The sequence below is a fragment of the Ochotona princeps genome, chromosome 17, assembly GCF_030435755.1.
Source record: "Ochotona princeps isolate mOchPri1 chromosome 17, mOchPri1.hap1, whole genome shotgun sequence".
In the NCBI taxonomy this organism is placed as follows: domain Eukaryota; kingdom Metazoa; phylum Chordata; class Mammalia; order Lagomorpha; family Ochotonidae; genus Ochotona; species Ochotona princeps.
In genome coordinates this window covers 9,756,865-9,779,272 of record NC_080848.1, presented here as the reverse complement: position 1 = coordinate 9,779,272, position 22,408 = coordinate 9,756,865, and the positions used below count along the sequence as shown (strand labels likewise).

At 44.1% G+C, this 22,408-nt stretch overlaps 1 protein-coding gene across 1 annotated transcript in view; it reads right to left on the bottom strand.

The window, feature by feature from the left end:
- The window catches only part of PRKCA (protein kinase C alpha), a 378,435-nt gene that overhangs the window by 192,687 nt on the left and 163,340 nt on the right, over positions 1–22,408 (bottom strand). The window contains exon 3 of the mRNA XM_004592966.2: positions 21,098–21,180. Within this exon, the coding sequence (XP_004593023.1) occupies positions 21,098–21,180 (83 nt within the window). The remainder of the gene's footprint in view (positions 1–21,097; positions 21,181–22,408) is intronic.

The following is a 22,408-nucleotide window of genomic DNA, read 5'->3' as shown; positions in this document are numbered from 1 at the left end:
ACAGGCTCTACCTCCTGAGTGAAGGTGTCTCAGGAGAAAATACAACCAGGATGGGAGGAGGTGTGGCTGCTGTTTGTAACAGCACACATGGAGACCTAACAGTCATACTGACTATCACTTCTACATAACAGGGTGCTGAAACTTTTACAAAGTTGTCTCCTAGCAGGGAGAATCCCAGAAGGTGATGGGGAGGGTGATCGTGGACAAAGGTAGATAGCGCCAGACCTCGGTCATGGGTGGCTCCTTACCTGGGGAAACTGGGTGGCAATGACACCGGGACCTCAGTTCCACAACCACACGGATTTGTCAGATTCGTTTACTAATGGATCTACCGCACAGAGCTAAGTCTAGCCGTCAGAAACACAAGCAACAAAGAAGAGTGAAATGAGAAGAGCAGACATCTAGGATTTCTGAACTGAGACTTATGGACAGTTCTGCAATGCAAGATGAGAAGGACTCAATTTTGACATCCAAGTTCATGCTAACTGTAACAATGAGTCATCTGAAGGAACTACCCATACTTAAAATTAGAGCAGAGAAATGATGTGCTAAGATGTTCCCACATTAGTCTCCCAAAACAACAGCAATAGCTGCTTGTGACTGGAAATCAAACAAAAGCATAACGAAATCTCTCAACAGAATTCCAACGGAACAAAAATGATCTTTGTGAACATTTACTGGAATCTGAACGGCAAGCAGCAGATCAGCAAAACATAGCCTTCCTCTGAGCACTGGGTCTTATGTGGTACCAGGGACTGAGAATCATAGATACACAAGCCCTGTTTTGGCAATGAAACACAGGAGATGTTGGACCCCGAATATTGCAGCCATAGCCCCCGCCCAAGGCAGTTGTCCACTGCCTCTTCATCCTGTTCATTCTAAGGAAGCTGCAGTGCTCAGAGTTACAGCGCTGTCCAGGATTAGCCAGTTCGTGGCCAGCAGAGATGGGACGAGCATTCTTAAATTCAGATTCTGAGTTCTGAACACTTTCCACTATACCCAGTTTGACAGCTTTTCTGACTTACTAGCAGCATAAATAAGCTTTTGAAAATAAGCAACTATAAATAGCAATTACTCAGCGCCTTGTCTTGGCAATGTTGACATCATCAGAGGGCAATGCCGTTCCTCCTCTGACGCTCAGCCTGAGTGTTCTCCTGAGTCACGGCCTTCTCCGTCTCTTCCAGCGCCGCCACTCGGGATCCCTCTCAGCTCCACCCTGAGTCCTTCCAGCATCTTCCGTGTCTGGGCTTCCTCACGGTGCCTCCTTTCCCTCAGGGCACTTGCTATTCTCATCCAGCAGAGTGGGGAGTGTGGTTTTCTCTTTTGCATGGATCTGCCACACTGAACAGGTGCCTGATGCACACATCACGGTTAAGCCAAACAAGAGCTAATCTTTGTTGACTGATTACCCTGTGACGAAGAATGAGCTAAGCATTTCCCATGCATTACTCCATTTAATTCAAAACCCTATTAATAGACAGGCTGTCCAACGCCTCAATGATTTCAGTTCTGTTTTTTTTTTTTTTCTGAAACAAAAATGACAGTATGGCCAAAATGTGGTTCAAGCCCAGCTTTCTCATGTGAGCCAGTCCACATACAGTGTGGGAGAGTGTCACTTTCTCTCCTATACAAAACTCTAATCCCTTCCGCTCAAGCCCTCTGCACCATTCCTTTAAACTTTCAGAAGCCAAAAGGCATCAGATGATCATTCCTGAATGATCAGTGAAAAGCTCATGTGGAAGCGGTACCAAGGGAATACGAAGGAAGCTCTGAAAGCCCAGACTGGGAGGGCAGCAAAGCCCAAGGCCTCATTGTTTTATAGCACCTCTCACTATGATCAATGCCCTTTGCTTTCATGCTCTGGGTCTGGCTTCCTTTTTTTCTTTTTAAAGTGGACCACAATGACAGACCCAGCTGGACAGTCTCACACCAACTTCCCAAAGATCAAAACACATGCTAGTTTACATGCGGTGCCTTGTGTCAGCACGCCTCCCCCCGCAAGCCTCTAGCAGACCTTGAGCAGTTGGTTCCTCTTCTCTGGCAAGGGGCTCCTTGGGTAAAGCACCAACCCCTGTTGGAGACCTCAACACCCAACAATGTACTGAACTCTGCGGGGACTCACAACCACCATCTCTCGGTGCCATCCTCAGCTGCAAGCTCACTCAGGGTTGCCTTGCCAACCTCCAGGGCTAGCTTTCCTTCTGGCTCTGCCAATCGACAGGAAGTTGTTTCTGCCTAGCATAGCTGAGATACTCATACAGATACTAATATTACAAGGGAAGACACTTGAGGAAGTTACAAACAAAACTGAATATTATATAATGTAGGTGTCCCTACTCCACTATGGTTGGCTTCACTATCTTTGCCCTGAGCCAGACCATCTTGGACAATCTACCAGGTCTCCTAAGACTGGGTACCACCTCAAACCTGCTGTCTTGGTTCTCCCTGCAGGTCCAAGTGTACTTAAACCTGGAGAACCCAGCACTCAGGAGCTCCCTGTGTGTATTCTGAGTGGTCCATGAACCAGACCAAGAGAAAGACCACTGTGTCTGCTATGCAAAATAAAAGCTAAGATACAACAAAGAAGGGAAAGAGAAATTCCACAGTAGCCGGGGGGGGGGGGGGGCAGGAAGGTGTTTTGTTTTCCTTTCAAAGTTATGTTTTAGTTCATTTCTGAATTTCTTTTCTGTAAAGATGTATTTTATTTTTATTGGAAAGTCAGATATACAGAGACGAGGAGGGACAGAGAGGAAGATCTTCTATCCAATGATTCACTCCCCAAGTGGCTGCATCAGCCAGAGCTGAGCCAATTCAAAACCAGGAGCCTGGAGCCTCTTCCGAGTCTCCCACGTGGGTGCAGGATCCCAAACGTTTGGGTCATCCTTGACTGCTTTCCCAGGCCACAAGCAGGGAGCTGGATGGGAAGTGGAGCTGCCGGGATTAGAACCAGCGCCCATATGGGATCCTGGTGAGTGCAAGGCGAGCACTTTAGCTGCTAGGCTACTGCGCTGGGCACTCATTTCTGAATTTCTTCTACAGTCACAGTTTATGACTTTAAAGAACATTTAATATTTTGAAGACTTAACTGAAACTAGAAACCAGCTCTCCCTATTTCCTTGAGCCAGCAGCCTTACTTTTCAAGTGAGTAAAGAGCTAACATAATTCTTGACCCTATTTCCTCTTCTTACACACAAGTATAAATCCATAAAGCCAGGAGTTTATTTTCTTATAAGAAATCAGAATTTGTCTCAAGCTGGGCTTCTTTTCAATACACATTCTTTAAGCTGAAAGCCTTTTAAAGAACATGGATTCAGACAGACTGGAGTTATCACTATTTAACTGAATGTCTACACTGAGTTCTCCTAATCAGCCAAAATAAAGTTTAAAATAATTACATTTCACTATTCCTAGGAAAAAAGTAGGAATCTGTTTTAACACACCATTTTCTGGGATTCTAGAGGCAATGTTCATTAGAGAAAATAAGAGCGTGACAGCAATCAAGAAAAAGAAAAAAAAACCCTCTGTCCATGCAGTCCTGTGATCTCTACTGATGAGTCTGTCTGTACCTGGATGTCAAAACCATGCTTAAAAATCAGCACGCATGGAACTCTGAGTCATTACACTCCCTATACCCACCATGGCAATACACGATTAGGGCTCTATCTGTACACTCACACTACAGAAAAACATGACTTAGCAACTGCCAAATACTTCTCTTAATGTCTGTGAAGACACTTGTGAGAGAAACTGCATACTGCTGCAGAAATCCTGCAAATGTCAGACATTTTTAGCACTTTTAAGGGGGCAATTCCCAAATCAAAGCTAGTTGGAACTACAATCTGGTTTGTCTGGAGTGGGCAGATCCCTAGACAGTGCTGGGAATGCCACCTGCCACACAGCATCAGTGGCATCTCATCAGTTAAGGCCTCCTGTGTCCCAGTACATCAGGAATGACCTGGTTTAAGACTTAAAAACAAGCATTCTACAGCAGACCTTTAAAAAGCAACAAAATCAGAAATGACAGGCTCAGGAGAATTTCATTGTCTCTAAAATAGCAGCTGCAAAAGGGACTGGAATCATTTAACTTAAAAAAATATCCATTTTATTTTTATTCAAAGTTGGATATACAGAGAGGAGGAGAGACAGAGAGGAAGATCTTCTATCCAATGATTCACTCCCCAAGTGGCCGCAACAGCCAGGGCTGAGTCAATCCAAAGCCAGCAGCCAGGAGCTTCTTCCAGGTCTCCCACATGAGTGCAAGGTCCCAAGGCTTTGAGCCATTCCCGACTGCCCTCTCAGGCCACAAGCAGGGAGCTAGATAGGAAGCAGGGCCTGCCGGCATTAGAACCAGTGCCCATATGGGATCCTGGCATGTGCAAGGTGAGGACTTTAGTTGCTAGGCTACCGCTCCAGGTCCATTCATTTAACTTTTGCTGATAGTCTGGGGACCAGTCTTTTGGGTTTGAAGGCCCAGAAACCAACAGACACACAGGACTAGGAATGTACAATATCAGATTCGAAAAAGAGTATCGTCAACTTTTTCTTCAGACCAAGTCAATTATCACTAATAAATCTGGACACTTGAAATTTAGGGAGATGATGGCTATACATTTCACGAACTTTGATACACTGAATTCAAGTGTCTTTTAGTGTAAAGTAAATACAAATAAACTTTTCCAAAGGCATCCTGTTATTTCAACAGCTCAAGAATCCCAAACGACCTTACTGAATAACCTTCTTCAGACAGTGAAGTGTGTGAACTCCATGAAAGAATGACCAGGAAGTCTTATAGGCCAACAAAAATCATCTTCAACCCTGTCCTGGGAGAGACCACACCCAGAAACATGCTCAAGCACAGTTATCAAAACAACGCGTCACTCAGGCAACTTGGTAAACACACATTGCTGGCTGGTCCCTCTGAATTGCTGACTCAGTAGATCTCTGGCACTTGAGTTTGTACATTTCTCCCAAGTTCTCTGACTTGGGTGCTCCTTGGACAGCCAATGTGCTTGAGAATACTCAAAGAGGTAGGAGCAAGGGGATGAGCACTTACCATGCACCCTCCCTCTCCAGTTCCCAATTTAATCCTTCAACTACTTGGAGCATTACCAGCTCAGAGGTGAAGAAATGGGGTAAGAGAATCCCAGGACAAAGACAGCCTACTCTTTCTGCCTTGCTCCTTTCTGGTACCACTCAATGAGCTTACAGAGTCTCCCTTTCTCCTTGAGTCAACTCTAAGTGGGCATGCAGCGATGATCTGCCCTGAACACAGATGTGAGTTCCCAACTGACAACACACACAATGCTTTCAAGGTTCATCGGCTGGCAATTCTAATGTCTGTGTCATATTTATGGGTGTGAAAATCCTGTCTTGAGCACAGTCCCCCCAAATAGAATGCCATGGTTTCTGTAAGATGCATTAAACACAACACCTAATGAAGGCTGGGTGTGGATGATAATGCCCTGCAGCAAATCTCTCTGTCAGGGAGTCCCTTATACTGTATAATAAAACACCTCCAAGATCTGTTTCCATGACAACGGTAGCATCACACAGGAAAGAGAATGAAGAGACTACAAAAAGCCTCTTTGGAGACTGCTACAAAATGCACATCCAGTTTAAGGGACTATGGACAATTTTCCAGATATTAAATTTGGAGTTAAAATCTTTTCCTTCTTGAATTCTCTAATGATGTGATTATTTTTGGAAATCTAATAGGAACTGATTCAGAACACTATAAATACCATCCATCTGCCAAATTTCAGGAGGTCTAAAATTAGGTTAACAGGTTCATCAATTTTTCTTGGAAGATTCTCATAAAAATAGACCCAATCTTTCTGGTAGCAATAGCAGTAAAATGCTGATAGTTACCTATAACACTAAATAAAATTACTCATTTTATGAAAAGCATTTGGAAACTTAAAGTATTTCTCTGAATAAAATTAAAATAGAAACTATCTTCTGAAACAAGAGCTTCTAGAAAGGCTCTTCCATTTACAAAGCAACACATTGAAAAGAACTCCCAGCAGTCAGAATTATAAGCAAATCATGGGTCATCAGCAAATGCAAGAGAATACACACAGCTCCTTTTTCTGTTGTGTTTGTGGCTATTCTCTGCTTAAGTCTTCTCTTCCAACATGTAGGAAATGAAAAGAAGATGAAATGCCAACCAACTGGGCAAGCCATCGCCTCATCTAATATTCTTTACTGTTCTCTTTTTGCTTTTTCCACCATTAAAGAAGAATGGTCTCTTCTACTAAAAATACCTTGAAACAGCAGCTAACACTAGGACCCTCATTAATTTTCCTTAGCTACTGAGGAGTAAGATAATTTTACCTACATGTGTGCGAAGTTATTTTTAAAACTTGCTTTGTGTTTCCCCATTTACTCTATCTCAATAAACAGGCCTTGTTGTGTTTGAGTCCATTCTAAGCAGCATGGTTGCTCTACAGCGCACATTGTTCACAGTGCACCTGCAGTGAACGAACCATACCTGCAATCAGGGAAGGGCTCCACAGAAACAGCCTACTGGGTAGCTTTAATACAGACTTCTATACTATCTGAAAACCAGAATCACACACACAGAGGAAGAGATAAAGAGAGAAATCTTCCACCTGCTGGTTCAGTCCCAAATGACAACAGTCTGAGAGTCCAGATCAATACTGGGGTTGTCTTGTGTTGCCTTCCCAGGCTCTGCAAGAGCTGGATTGGAACTAAAGCAGCTAGGGCTCAAACAAGGGTTCCACTATGAGGCAGCCAAATCACAGGCAGCACCTTAACCCACAGCACTACAATGCCAGCATAGATGGGTAATTTTCAACCTTATAGGCCTGGAGCTGGACATCTAAACTTGATGGCCATGTGCACAAAGAATTATGTTTTAATCTTTATTCTCAATAACCAACTATCATGCTAAGAGGCCATAAGAGGCCTTCCTATCCAGCTCCTTGATTCAAGTTTTGGCTGCTCCACATCTGATATGGTTCCATGCTAATGTGTCTGGGAAAGCCATGAAAGATGGCTCAAGTCTTTGAGCCACTGTGCCTTTGTGGGAGGCCTAGAGAAAGCTCCTGGCTGTTGGCTTCAGCCTGGCTGTTGAAGTCATTTGGGAAATGAATCAGCTTTCATGCTTATGGAAAGACAATATTCACGGAATAAGCAATTGATAGGGTTTCAGATATCAGGAAAATCTATGACCTATATAAGGGAGAACAGACTGACAAACAACAGGAGGGTGGGCCTAAAGACATCCCTCTAAGGAGGCATCATCTCAGCAAAGACCTGGATATCAATGAAGACCATGAGGATCTAGGGGCCAGCTCCATGCACTGGGAATTCACCAGCTGTGGAGCACAAATGAGCTTAGACAGTCTGGTCAGTGAGAGGGGCAGGTGTCAGATGACAAAGCATAATGATGGGTTTCGTGGATCAAGGTAAAAAGTAGCTCTTTTCACGGCAATGGTTAAAAGAGAGATCACAGAAGGGATGGGGCAACAGAATGGTAAGATCTGTCAAGATCCCTGCAAACTGTTGGAGATGAGACAGAAACCAGGAGCCATGTTGGAAAGCTATTAAACAAACTGCATTTCTCCTGAAGCTACTTGGATGGCTTTCCCCATTTTTGGCTCCTGGTTAAACAGAGGCTTCCTATGTGATACAACAACTGACCCGGGTACACATCTCAAAATGGATGGTGGTCACGTGGATGACACATGTGACTCCTTCCGTAACAACCTGATATTTTTCTTCCACGGTTCTACTTGTGTACATTAAATTACTGTGAATTGCCAATCATTAACCAAAAAGGAAACAGATCCAGCATATCATTTAACGTAGAAAAATGCAAAAGGGAGAGCCTTGCTTTTCTAATTTTAAGAGGTGCCGTGTAACTCCTCTTCTTTTTCAAGCCTCCCTGGTCTTTTGTGGGATTAATTTTAGTAACACGCGAACAACCTGTTTAAGAACAAATGAGTCATGATACAGCTTAATATCTAGAAACCTAAAATTACCCTCCTCCACAAAGAACATAATTTTTGAGTATGAAAGTCTCATGTTTGAAACACTGACATCCGTTAACTCTACAACGCTTCCTGCTTTCCAAACGAGAGGGGGAGGGACAAGCTGGTGACTCAGTGTGGCTGAGAGGAAGAAATAAATTGCCTTCTGAAAAGCTAATCTGTATTAGGTTCAACGAAGTGAATTAAAAAAATAATCAAAACCCTAACTCCTGCACAGCAGTTCATAATCTGCATTTTGGACATATTTTTCCCCACTGAAGTCCCATGATGACACAAACTTCCCTTGTAGTGGCCTTGGTATCATCTGCAAAGATTCTCAAGCATATCTCAAAAAGTTTGTGGAAAAAGGAATGAAAAGTAAGTTCACATGCATGCAAACTTTTTTTGGAAATATTTGCAATTTCGTTTTAAGATCTATTTAATTTTATTGGAACAGCAGATCAGATTTATGGAGAGAAGGAGAGACAAATTTCTTCCATCTGCTGGTTCACTCCCCAAGCAGCTGAATAGCCTGAGCTGAGCTGATTTGAAGCCAGGAGCTTCTTCTAGGTCTCCCACACAGGTACAGGGCCCCAAAGCTTTGAGCTATTCTCTACTGCTTTCCCAGGTTACAAACAGGGAGCTGGATGTGAAGCAGAGCAGCTAGGACACAAACTGGCACTCATATGGGATCCTGACACTTGTAAGGTGAGAATTTAGCCATTGAGCCATTGTACGGGGCCCAATACTTACAATTTTTTTATGAAATGCCTTTTAATGACTTATCAGGAGCATGAAGTCTAATTTCCTTTGTGGCAAATAAATCCATCTTTTAATTCTACTCTCCCATGAATGTTTTGAACTATCTTCATCTATCCTGGCAAAGACCAGCACAGGAGAAGTGTGCATCCCTAAAGTCACGGTCAAATGGGAAAGAAAACAAAAACCCTCAACCTCATGTCTATTGTTTCTGCCTGAATTGTGATTGGTTACAAATCTCTCCAGTTTAATGATACAATTAGCAATTGCTCCAAGGAATAACCATCCAAAATATTCAGTTGACAAAACAGGATTGTCTTTAAAAGTCTTTGTTTTTCACACTGATATTTCACAAAAGAGAAAAGATCCACCAAGTTGAAAAATTCTGGTCACACAGTTAGTAAGCACAGTTCTGTGGACATCATACATAATTTTGGGAGAATTAAATCTAAAGCACTGAAAAGTATCTCAATGTGAGAACAAAAACTTTAGGGGAAATTCATTTTCCTAAAGATGAAAACATAGCATCAAGAAAAAGCTTGGTTTCAAGTTTGAATCTCCAGAAACATTGTACTCGCAAATGAAGGCAGTTCTTTTAATGCTATGTGAGATCAAAAGCCTCCTTTTCCATTCGTTTGGTCAACATTCAGAATCCCTTGTGATGAGTCAGAGATCACAACAGGCATTGGGAATATAGCGATGAGTAAGATTTAAGGGAAAGAAAGTATTATACTAAAACCAAATTAAGTTCTCCTGAGGGAAACTGGCAATAGGAAGGCTCCAGAGACTCACCCTTCCTAGAATCCACACCCTGGTGCATATTTTTTCTCCAAGGTGGGTAACTACATGTCAGTTTGACCAGAGCATAGGGTGATCAGACAGTCAAACATTGTTATCAGGGGCACATTTTTGGATTCACACCTGGAAGCTGAGTAAATGAGGTGGCTCTTCTGAATATGGGAGTCTTCACTTAGTTGGTTGAAGGCATGAATAGAACCAAAAGCTGAGCCTCCTGCAAAGTGGAGAGGTTTCTCCTGCCTTTTGACTTAAATCTGAAGCAGAGTTTTTGCATGTGTCAGTTCCATACAATAAATAAATAAGTCAATGTCTGTCTGTCTGTCTGTCTCTCTCTCTCTCTCTCTCTCTCTCTCTCACACACACACACACACACACACACACACACACACACCCCCTATGGTTCTGTTTCTTTGAGAACCTCTAATACTTAATGATGCGGAGCTTGCCCAGATGGATATTAGGACATAATGTCAGTGGCTGCTTGCCAGGTTCTGCCATCTTGAAAAACTGTCAGCACCATGTAAAATACCTGTGGTGCTCACCTGGAGATACCAATGCGGGCAGAACCCAGGCCTCCCTGGACAAAAATCACAGCTCACAGCCAATGATGCCACCACATGTGATCCTGCCGAAGTCCTTGGGAAACTAGCAGGAGGGTCTCATGATCAGATTCTTTTTTCTTTTATAACTAAAGGACAACTGGGAGGCAGGGAGGGCCACATAGAGGGTGACCTAAACAACAGTTCTGGGTCCATGAGAACAACCCAAAAAACATGAAAGGGCTTTAAATAAGACAGTAGCCATGCCGACACAGAGAGAAGCATCTGGAGGTGGAACCCACGGAACCTGGAGTTCTTTAGATATGGGAGATACAGCAAGACAATCCTGAGGTCTCTGGCTTGGGAGGTTGTGCAGAGATGAAAGTCTGGTGTTCCAACAAGGGGTAGGACAACAGCATGCAGAGAAAAGAGGATGCAAGGGAACAGGGAAGAGTGAGGAAATAAGGATGGGGATGCATAAGTCTGACCTGGGAGCCTCAGGACAAGGAGCTTGGGCACCTGTTCTAATGAAGGGTATCAGCTGGGGAGGCTTCATGCAGCCAGAACTACCAAGGCCTGCTGATAATGTTACCAAATGACAATGATACTGCTTTTTGCGCTGGTTTTCTTCTTGGTGTATTATTCTCAAAGCATATACGTTTTTGGAATATGTTAGACTATAAAACTAACAGATAACACTGAATGAGTAGCAAAATAATAAATTAGCAATTGTCCTTCCCACTACCTATCTTTCCTCTGGTTGATATCAGACTCTCTGTGTGAGATGTTTGTTCAGAGTTTCTGGTGCAACCCAACAGAAACAGCTGTAGACAGGGTTCTTCCTCCTGTACATCGACCCAATCTCTCTGACCATTATCCAAGCCAAAACAGAATTCCTAGGAAGCAGTTCTTTGATGGCTAGATTTGTGTTTGGTCTTTGATCCTACTATGAATCAATAAATGTTACAGTGACAATGCTGGACTCCAAGGCAATGTGCTTCCCTGTTCAAGTCTCTTCCTGAGTCTCTACTGGAAATTTACTAAGCAGCAGAAGCACAAAACAGGGCCAAGATAAAGGTACCAGCTAATTTAATGGGATCTCAGTTTAGCTTGCAAGAAAAAAAAAAGCAACTCACTAAAATCCAGGAACCAGCCTCAGGTGTAAGCCCCTCTCTGGGCTGGCAGTGCCCTGAAAAGTCCCCACCTGCACTCTGCCGAGGAGGACCCAGACCTGTCTGTGAATGACTGCGGCTCCCGCCCTGGTCCCATCAGTCCTGCAAGTGCTGGACTTCTCTGAGACACACTGATGGTCTCCCGTGTGAATTTGTTCATTGTGAATAGCTTGGACTGTATCATCCCAAATTTCTTTTGATAGCTGGGACTGGGCCAGGCCAAACCCAGGATCCAGGAGTCACATCTGGTCTCCCACAAGGGTGGCAGGGGCCCAAGTACTTTGATTACCACCTATTGTCTCTCCAAGAGCAATAGAAAGAAACTGAGTCAAATGAAGAGGCAAGACTTGATCCCAGGCACTCTGATAGAGAATGCAGGCATCAGAAGTAGTGGCTTAACCTGCAGTGCCACAACAGTGGTCCCTTCCTCCTATCATTTTAGGATTTCTCACTGTCACCAGACTCCACATAGAAGCAGATAGGAAATCAGCCCTCTAAATTGGCTCTGCTGATCAGTCGAGTGGTACCCAGGAGAAGATAACACATTTGGAAGCAGAGAGACCCTCCCATGACCATTGAAAGCCCAGAGCTTTTTCTACTGGACTCCATGAAGCTGCTTCAGCAGCCTTGGGTCTTGATTCTCTCCTCTGCACAATGGAAACAGCCTGTGCCTAGTGCATGTATGTATATTATTATTTGCTGAGTTAATAATTTGAATGAATAATGATTACTCACATGCATGACTTGCCCAGTAAAGATAAGCTGTTTGAAGGCAAGCACCATGTTTTCAAAGCTTTGCATCCCATACCAGCTGGCACATAATAAATGCTCAATAAACAATGATGACTTATAACAACCACATGCAAAGAAATATGTTGGACATAAGCATTTGTCAGGCATCATCATGAAGTCAGCATGGCTTGTGTAGTGGACTGTCAAGCTCAGGGCTTCCAATGACTGCAGCTCTGGTGGCTGGTTCCCATTCCAGACACTGTTCCCGACAGTCCTCACATCCAAATCATTTGGCTGCTTGTCCCTTGTGACCTGACATCACTAAGCCACTTGGACAGGACAGAAAAAAAAAATTAACAAGAAATCTATCACGATGATTGCTGACCCCAGTCAACAGTCATGATCTAGGCCCACCATGTGTTAAACAAAACTCCAGACTGAGAAGGCAACTGCTTGAAAATGGCTGCTGCAGCCACCAGGGAATCCCGCAGGTGTGTCACTCTATCTGCTCCAAGGGAAGATCACAATGCTGATGCAACAGGCACTGCTTGGCTCTGCAGAAGTGCAGGGAAAGGTGCAGGTGCCACTGACAACATTCAACTAATTCAAGACTAAATGAACACCACTGATGATCATATTGAGTGACTGTATCATCACTGACTCATTCTCTTTCCCTCAGGAAGTACATTTTGAATATTCATTCTGTTCCAGACTATGCACCCAGCAGTTAGACTTCTTTCTTTAAGATTTATTCACTTGAAAGTCAGAGCTGCAGATGGATTTTCTATCTGCTGGTTCACTCCTGCTAAATGACCGAAATGGCTTAGGCTGTGCCAGAGTAAAGCCAGGAGCCTGGAATTTGGTCTGCATCTCCCACGTTGGTTGCAGGGGTCCAAGCACTTGGACGTCTTCTGCTGTTTTCCCAGGCACATTAGCAGGAAGTTGAATGGGAAGCAGAGCAGCTGGGATGCCTCCATTGAGGGAAGTCATTTAACCCTCTGTGTCACAATCCTAACCGCAGACACTCAGCTTTCAAAGAGACAAGACACAGGACTTTGCCACCAAAAATTCACTAGATACATGAAACGCAAGATTCCTTATCAACATAGGTATTCACTGGAACTGCCCCTGAGATATTAAGTATCAACTCATCTTCCATGCTCAACATGTAATTGTTTTGGACCTGATGTCGGGGATGGTTGGTGAATTTCCCAAGAAAGCCCTCTTCCTATGGTATCGTCTTGTTTTCTTTTTGACCCCCAAACAGCACCACATCCTGCATACATACTTTAAAGGGTCTCTCATTTTGACTGATTCCACTGGCTTTCGGCTGCTTCCACAAATGCTTTCACCACACCTTCAACAGCTGACAATTTGCTCAGAGTGGAGATTTTGGAAGGAATGTACTACTGGTCGTCCATGGCTTTGCAAAAGCAGAGATCCCACGTTGCAGCAGTGGAAGCCGAAGCCTTCAGGGTAGGTTGAAAAGCCCCTGAAGTGACTCCCTTGAACACCTCTGTCTGGGAACTGGTGCAAATACAAGCACTGCACTTGTCCTGACTACAGACCTAACCAAGTGCAGGACGCATAATCAATTCCAAGGTGCCTTTCTGCTTAGTGGCTGGACAGTGGGGCAACAAGGGGTGCAGAGAATGGACTTTCAGGCTCGCTGTTCTGCACATCAGAACTGTGGATGAGGAGCCGCATCTTCGAGGCTAATTTTAATTCTGAGCTAAATTAATTTGGCACAAATGCAGCAGGAGTCCCTTCCCCTGCAGGAAACACTTCTGTTACTGTGAAGCTAGTGCATAAAATAACCCACCCACGGGAGAGCAGAATTAGCCCTGGAGGGTTTTTTGGTTGGGTATGTTTCCCCTGAAATAACTTTTTGAGGTTTCCTCTGGCATCACAGCACGTGAGGCAGGGCACCTGTTGGTGGGGGTGGAGGAGGTTCCCCAAGTGGGCGAAAGCTTCCTCTGAGGCTCATAGAGGGGGCATTACAGAGTGGCTCTTCCTGCTCGCGTTCTTATTACTGGTCCTCTTGTAAACGTGTGTGGTGGGTGCAGGTGTGCTGCCACACTGCGTTGAGCACAAGATGCAACTCCAGGCAGTGAGCATGAGACACGTGGAAACACAGATTCACTTAGGGTTCATAAAAGAATTTTAACAAAGATCACAATAGATCCTAAAAGATGACCATTGCCAAGGAGCCTTTCCTCATTCGCGGCCTAGAGGGCTTCCCACTTGCCTCTGGTCAGCAGGGCAACACCTCCTTGTTCCATGTGCAGCAGTTACCCTGGGTTGTCTCAGGGCAACAGGGGCACACATGACTCCTCACCTTTGGTTGGTCATTCCTGGGTCTGGAGTGCAGTCACTTCTTTCATAAACATTTAATCATGGAGGGAATGAATGGAACCCGGCTGAGAACAAGCTCAAAGATCCCTAAGTTCAGCCTCCATATTTGTAAGTAGGAAAACCAAGGTCTAGCAGGGAGGGAATCCCAATTCCCGAGTCAGAACTCCTATCATTACACTGTGATGCATGTCAAATGAAATGTTTAGCACCTGCACCTTAGACAAATTTCACTTCACTGTGTCAGTTCAGGAGCATAAAAATGTTTCTTTAGGGCAGTCGAGCTGATTTTGTTCAGATAATCACTTTATTTTCACAGTAAAAGTGAAAGTATACCTGAAGAAAACAGATGATTCACTTATTTATTTAGATGATTTTTGTCGGAAGCCTATCTTTGAAATACTGAATTTCAATTGTTTCTTAGCCTTCCGGCTAAGATCAACTGTGAAATGTTGAATTTCCAACAATACAGTAGCACTTAAAAACTTTATTTGGTGAGTTTCTATCAAAAGGGACCAGAGAACAGGAGAACTCTGGAGGCAAGAAGGTGATCTTGGCTCTGGATGCCCAGCCCTCCAGAGTATAGCTTTCCAGGGATTATCGCGGAAGTGTGCAAGGATTTGTGCCAAGACCACATTGCACTCTCAATGTCTGAAGTTAATGCACCAAGTTCCTCTGAAAGAGTTAAAGAGAGAGAGATGTTACATCCAGTGGTTCGCTGCCCAAATTGCTGCAACCATGGGGGCTGGGCTAGGATGAACCCAGAAGCCAGGAGCCCTATCCAGTTCTCCCAAGTGGATAGCAGTAGCCCTAACATTTAGGTCATCTTCCAGTGCCTTTCTCAAGCAATAAATACAGTTGGATCAGAAGTAGATCAGCCAGGACATGGACTGGTACCCATATGGGATGCTGCCATCACAGGCACCAGCGTTACGCATTATGCCACAATACAAGCTTACTCCTTCCCTTTTAACATGCTATTCAAGTTCTTCATTTGGTGTCCTCTTGTTTAAACATACTAGAAGTATTAGTGAAGGGGTGATGTCACCTATATGCAGGCTGGTTGTCTACCAGGTGATGTACAACAAGCCAGGATAATACTTGCATTCTCGACTGCATAGTTCATGAGTAACAGGACCAAACTACTGTGTGAACAGTGTCCCCTAGCCAGGCCAGGGCCACTGCTGGAAATGCACAAGGAAAAGAAAAACAGCAGCTCCACACAAACACAAGGGAAGTATATTTCTGCTGGAGCCTCGAAGTCTTTGAACTGCTGACTCCACTCCCACTCTTGACCTCTCCAATGTCCACATACACTGTGCAAGGAAAAAGTGTCCCAAAGATGATATGCAAAGAGTGCGTGTTGGGGGCTGCAGTCAGGAGCATGTGGCATTGTGACCCATCAGGTAAAGCCACTACTTGCAATGTCAACCTGCCAACACACAGGTTCAAATCCCAGCTGCTCGACTGGTAACAATTCAGCTCCATGGCAACGGCCTGGGAAAAGCAGCAGAGGACAGCCCACATTTTGGGTCCCCTGTAACCCACGTGGGAAAAGAAGCTTCTGGTTCCTGGCTTTGCTCTTACCTGGCCCCAGATGTTGAGGCCATCAGAGAAGTGAACCAGCAGCTCTCTCTTTGTCTTTCTGTAGCTCCTTCAAATAAACAACTAAATCTCAAAATAAGGAAGGAAAAAGAAATAAAGGAAGAAGGAAAGAGAAGGGAAAGAAAGAACAAGATATGATAAAAGTGAAGAAAAGAAAAAGGTTAGGGGTCAATGGTCGGCATGAACATCAGGATCAACATTTGTGTGATTTTCTGGAAGTGTCACTTGGTAGCCTTTTTGTACATCGGGCACACAGAGAAAACAGGAAGAGTGAAAGCAGAGGGCTGTGTGTGCGCTACACACACATGCTCACACACATACATGTGTGAAAGTTGTTACAAACATGCATGTGCAGTGGAAGGCCTGAGAAGAGACAGAATTGGAGTGGAGATGGTTCCCCCAGTGGCGAGGAGTTCCGGGCTAATGAACAACAAGGTGATTGACCTGGAACTTCAAGAACTGAGAGGAAGCCATCTGGAGCTGAGCCAGTCCCACAGAGTCCCCCAGAGCCTGTCCTGGTCACCCTGCACCCACATCATTCCCAGGATAGGGAAAATGAATCTATCAGGGCAAGCGATCTGTGGTGAAAAAGCACCAGCAGGTGCAGCTCCATCTGCAGAGCAGTCACATGCAGTGCCTCGGATGCCAAAAGTCAGACAAGGTCTTAGTCCCTCTTGGACCTCCTCATGTCTGAGTCTGACAGCAATTTAGTAGGGGAGAGAAGAAAGCTATTTCTAAACAAGGACCACTTGTGCCATAGATAGTCTTGTCAGATCATGATTGCAGGGGAGGAGTCCTGCGGAGAGCCCTGGGCCGTACTCTGGCTGAACACCTGGGAACAAATTCTACGCTGACAGGGCCTTCCCAGCTCCCGAGCTGGAAGAGTACCCTGCCTGTCATGTGAGGCACACAGTACAGGGTCTGAGCTTTCCAGCTCCAGAGACATGCAGCCTCCATGGCTGAGCTCACTCCTCATGTCAAGTTCTTTCAAATCCCTCTCATTCTCTCTGTGCCCTCAGAGTGTATGGAGCTGCCCTGCAAGTTGAGGAAATGCCAGGCTTTTGTCTCTTCATGCACTGGCAGGGAACGCCTGAGGCTATGAGATGGGACACAGGTGTGAGCAACTTCACAGGAACCTTCCACTGATCACAAATGCCCTTCCTCCTCCTCCACAGCTCCCCTGAATTCATGCTCAGTTTCAACTGTGCCTACTCCTGCAGTGTTGAAGGATGTCAACACTGTTCTAAAGAACTCTCGTCACTCTTCCATATGGCTGCAATCATCGGGGCCTGCAATTTGCTTCTTCAGTACTTTCGCTCTCCTTTCATCTTTTAGATGGTAGAGTGGGCACAATATTTGCGGGTTCCACAAGGTTTGTAACTTCAATTCCCTCCCTCCACTCCCAATCCGTGAGTGTCATGGAGTCTGGCAAGCTAAATGAGGCAGCTATTAGGCCACACAGGTATAGATTTTTCTCTAAAAGTCCAAATTTTTCAGGAGCAAAAAAATGCTCGGGGAAAGTTTTCTTTTTTTCTCTTGAATTTTATTTAATTTTCCTGATTCTTCCCCTTTTCTTAACTGGTCTTTCTCATGTCCTCCACCACTCCTGGATAACAATATCTAATACAAGATATTTACATATTCTTCTGGCAGCAAGACCCAACATGTCACTGAGCCCTCACTTTTTTTTCCTTGATGAAAAATTTCTCTTGAAAAAGTCAACCACAAACTCACTTAGATACTCAGAATATAGCACGGGATGGTGCCTCGGTATTTATGCCTCTCTTCAACGTAAGAAAGGTGAATCTGGATAAATCTTTAACTTATTCATAAAATGCTAGAACAAGACAGTCTTCCCATCTCAGCTCTGCTTCCTCTCCAGATGCCTTTGCTCTTTGCAGCTGCCTCCCCTGTGCAGACCCATGTGGCCCTCATGTGACGACCTGGGATTCACCTGCAGCTGCACACAGTGAGTGAAGGCTCCAGCACCCAGGGACAGGACACACCCCATCTCCTGATTACAGGAAGCCTGAAGCATAAATTGCTCTGCTCCAAAGGGCAAAGGGCAAAATTCCTGCTGAGAACATCCAAGGCTTCATGAATCAGATGAGCGGGGCTCAAAGTATCCGTACCTTTTCACTCTCATGTTGTTCTTTCTATCTCATTTTGGGGAAAAAAAATCCCGTCTCAGTTTCACTTTCAAAGATATTAGATATGCATGGTTCAGCATCCAGAGCCAGGCCAATACAATAGAAAGTGAGCAAAGCCGCTGAACATCAGGTCACAGGTGCACCTCTCATTGCGTTCCATGCCCAACGGATCTTCGCCAAAACTCTTTTGCTAGGCCCCAGGCTCTATGAGTGTTCCATGTTCTGATCACCCAAGAGGAAAAAAAAATCCTGAGCATGTAAGGGACTGAAGATCTATGGCAGACCCAAGACTTCCCCACGGAAACATGCCTGTACTGCACAGACTGCACGTTACTTATTCATGAGCAGCAAAAATCTGCAGAGAGACCATTACAAATGTGCAGATCTGAAGAGAGAGTTGGCCTTCAGCCCCCTTAGAAAACTGTCAAATCAGAATGGTCCCCACCTTGTGTTCTGCCTTGACCTTCTTACATCCTGAGAGCCCTGTCTTGGGACCTGTCTCTTTCTTTTCATTCTATTCCTTCTCCCATGAAAAAATCATTCATCTGCAATGCTTGAAAACAAATAGGAATCTTAAAAATCTCCAGGATGTATTCCACATTGACCTCCATAACTGAGTTTACCAACAAATGCCTTCTGAGCATCAGATTTCTCCAACTGAACATATCTAAAGCAAAGCTCCACATCTGCCCCCAACCCACTCTCCTAGATATACACTGTCCTCCAAAATCTACAAAGCCTTCAAGGACCTCCAACTGTTTATGCATTTGGGCCAGAAACCTAGGAAACATTCTTAACATTTCCATGTCTCTGAGCCCACAAGGATCAAGAACTGCACAGATGGCTCCCAGATATATCTTGATCGAGTTCACTTTGTCTGTTTGCTTTGCCTCATCTTTTTCCAAGCTTCTGTCATCCTGTTGTGTGCAGGTCCTGCAACCTTGGGTACTTCTCCATCTCCATCAGGACACCATGCCCATTATAAACCCAGCATATTCCCTAAAAAGGAACCTGAGCAATCTTAATAAGATGCAAATGGGATCACATCATATCTGGTTTCAAATCTCTCCCTGAGACCTCACTGCTTCTAAACTTATGTTCAAAATTTTAAGTCAAATAACCAAAGCCCACTTGCCTCAGTTTCTGTCACAGGCTGACCTGTCCATATCTTGGCTTTCTCATTTGCTCTTTCCTTTGTCTAAAACAGCCTTTTTCGGGGCCCCTTATGACCTAATGATCTAGCATGCACACACACACACACACACACACACACACACACACACACACACCTTTTGTCTGCTTGTGTGCTACATACCATTGAAACTCAGTTTAAAAACAAGTTCCTAAGGGAAGCCTTCCCTGATCACCTATGATGGGCTCATAGGTAAACCTGCTAGTGCACTTGTATCCTGTTTCACTGAGTGACTTCATAATGCCTGCTTTCTTCCCACAGAAGAATATCCTTGAGAACAAGGAGCAGATCTCTGTGTTGATTTTTGCCCCACTGCCTGGGAGAGTGTGGCACATTCAAGATTCTCAATGACAAGTATGCAACTGAAAGAATGAACAAGTGAGAAGAGGAAGAAAGACGTGAAACAGGCCAGATAAACTAACCACACTCCTCTAGTCCATCCCCCACTCCTCTTCATTTTCTTGATTGAGCAGAACGGGAGAAAACAGGGAAAGAAATGAGGAAGGACAAGATGGGAAACAGGAAGAAGAGGACCACCAATTGATGCTTTAGGACAATGTCAGCACAGCTTTTCAGGTAAGTCTGCATTCTACCACTCATCTTTTTTTTTTTAATCTCTAAAATGTCCAAACTGCAGACACTATTCCAGAAAGAAGGAAAGTTTGGAAATTGGAGGGGTGAAGACAGTGACACTGGCTGTGTTGGCAGGAGACAAGTCAATCAACCTTCACGAACGTGGACTTCCTGTTCCATAAAAATGTAACACAAGATGAGATCAGAGGTGCACTCTGCAGCCTTGGTGAAACCTTGGTGGCCCACAGCTCAGGGGACCCAACCCACACTACTTCTAGCTTCTTAACGAAGACATAGCACATCTCAATGTACTGAGAAAAATAAGTTCCTTCATAATAGGTGTAACAAGACAAACCTGAATTTATCAATGTGCACCGTGAAGACACCTTCTGAGACAGTGAGACTATCCATGACCTGTACTGAGAAAGCCACCTCTACATCAAAATTTTCTGATGGGAACAAGGGTGAGAAGTAGGAATTGCTTAAGTATGTAATTGAAGGAGGAATGACTACATAGATCTGGTAAAAACCATTCAGAATAGGAATGTTTAGTCTTACAGGCCCACACCACAAATGTTTGTTGTTGATAAAATACAACTTTTTCCCATAACAGCCCATGTTTGTTTCCACTCAGGAGATTTTAGTCACTGGTGAGTCCCATGATTCCCAATGCTTGCTCTCCATTGCTGATCCCAGTTTCCAGTCAGCAAGAGATACAATAATATAAAGATGTGCAAAAGAGACAGGAGGAATCAGGGCACAAATACATGAGGTGGGCGGCTCCCGAGACCCTTGTTCAGTGAAACAGATGCCAAGTTATTTCAATCAACAGTGGCATCTATAACATATAACGATAAGGCCGTAAGAATTCCATGCCTTCGTATGTTGGCCCAAAGCAAGTGATAGGCCACTTAGGATTTTATATTCACTGTAAAATCAGTCAACATAGCTGTTACAATAAATACAGTGTATCCAGTCACTGTGGCTGCTCTGAATGGAAAAGTACAAACTAGCAGTTCTCCAAGAACTGCCCAAGAAATAATCTGGGCTCAAAGGGATTATAAATCTGTTCACTACCACCAGCCAAGTTACATGAGCCTAATTGAGAAGTCTTCCATTAATAGTGTGCCAAAACAACAGTTGTACAGGCATAAAAAAAAAAAACCTGAAGCTCAGAAATTCACGTAGAAACTCACATTAACTTCATTTAATGAATTCCACCCATACTTACATCAGTGTCAGGTCCCTTATCCGCACCCGGACAAGAAAAAGTAACAAATTCATGGCACCTCTTGTGAACCACAAAACAGCAAACTGGTGGAAAGAAAAGAAATTTAAAATTAGAACAATCTAGACTGAATATACAAGGTTTATTTTCCAAACAGAATTCGGCACTGTTAGAAGTCAATCTAATTTCACTGCAGAGATTCTTAGAGACAGAATTTCATTCGTAAATCAGCAACATTTGGTATGGATTGGACTCATGGATGATGCAGCCAGGAGATCACAGCACTGACAGGCTCCAAGCAGACCTAAATGCAAAGCCTGAGGAGGAAATCTGGAGTTGGGAAGACCGTCTGCCAGCAGGTAGACCAGCAAGCAACAGTTAAAGCACACTGCATCATCCAGTCTCCACACAGTCACACGCATCAACTTGCAAACAGATGTATATAAACCTTACACTTTGTGGAGCTAACGCAAAAAGAATGAATGCCTATAAATTAGCACATGGACGCCGTCTTAGAATTCTGAACCTAAGAAATTCATTATGACATGAACCTAATCTACAGCGGGAAAAAATCTGTTGGGAAACAATTTAAACTTTCTTCCATTTCGTTGCAATAGATGTTGCTCACCAGCTAGGGAGTCCCCACAAATCTAGCAAAATTATTTCCATAGGAAATATTTTTTAAGCTCACCATGGCTTTGATAACTAATCCTGAAGATTAATCAATGGAAAAATTTATGAAAATTAGTAAGTAATCCCCCAAGAGGTTACTGTGGATGGTATAATCAGGAAAACTTAGACGTATACACATATATAATGGCCAGAGTGCCTCTACTACTCTGTTTTTCTTTGGTGAATAGCAACAATCTGCCTTCAGAACCACTGGAAAAGTCTACTATACAGTAGAATTTGAATGTATGCTCTCCCAAACCTCCTGATAAACTTGGTGACCATGGCAGTGGTGTTAGGTCCTCTGGAAAGTGACTGGGTCATCAGAGGCTTGCCAAATTTTAATCCAAATGATGCCATTATGAATGGGCAAGTTGGGCCCTCTCTTGTCTCTTTACCCTTCATTATTCCTGCAGAGAGATAGCTTTCCTCTCTGCAGGATGCAACAAGAAGGTCCTTGGATTACCCAGCCTCCAGAACTGTGGGAAAAGAAATTTGTATTCTGCATAGATTACCCAAGTCTACAGCGTTTTGTGACAGCAGTTCAAATGGATTAAAGGACTGCACAAGGAAGGCCAGCATTGCTGCCAGTCTTGGCTCATGCTCACATTAATGCCACTCCCTGCACGTGTGCTAGTGGATGAA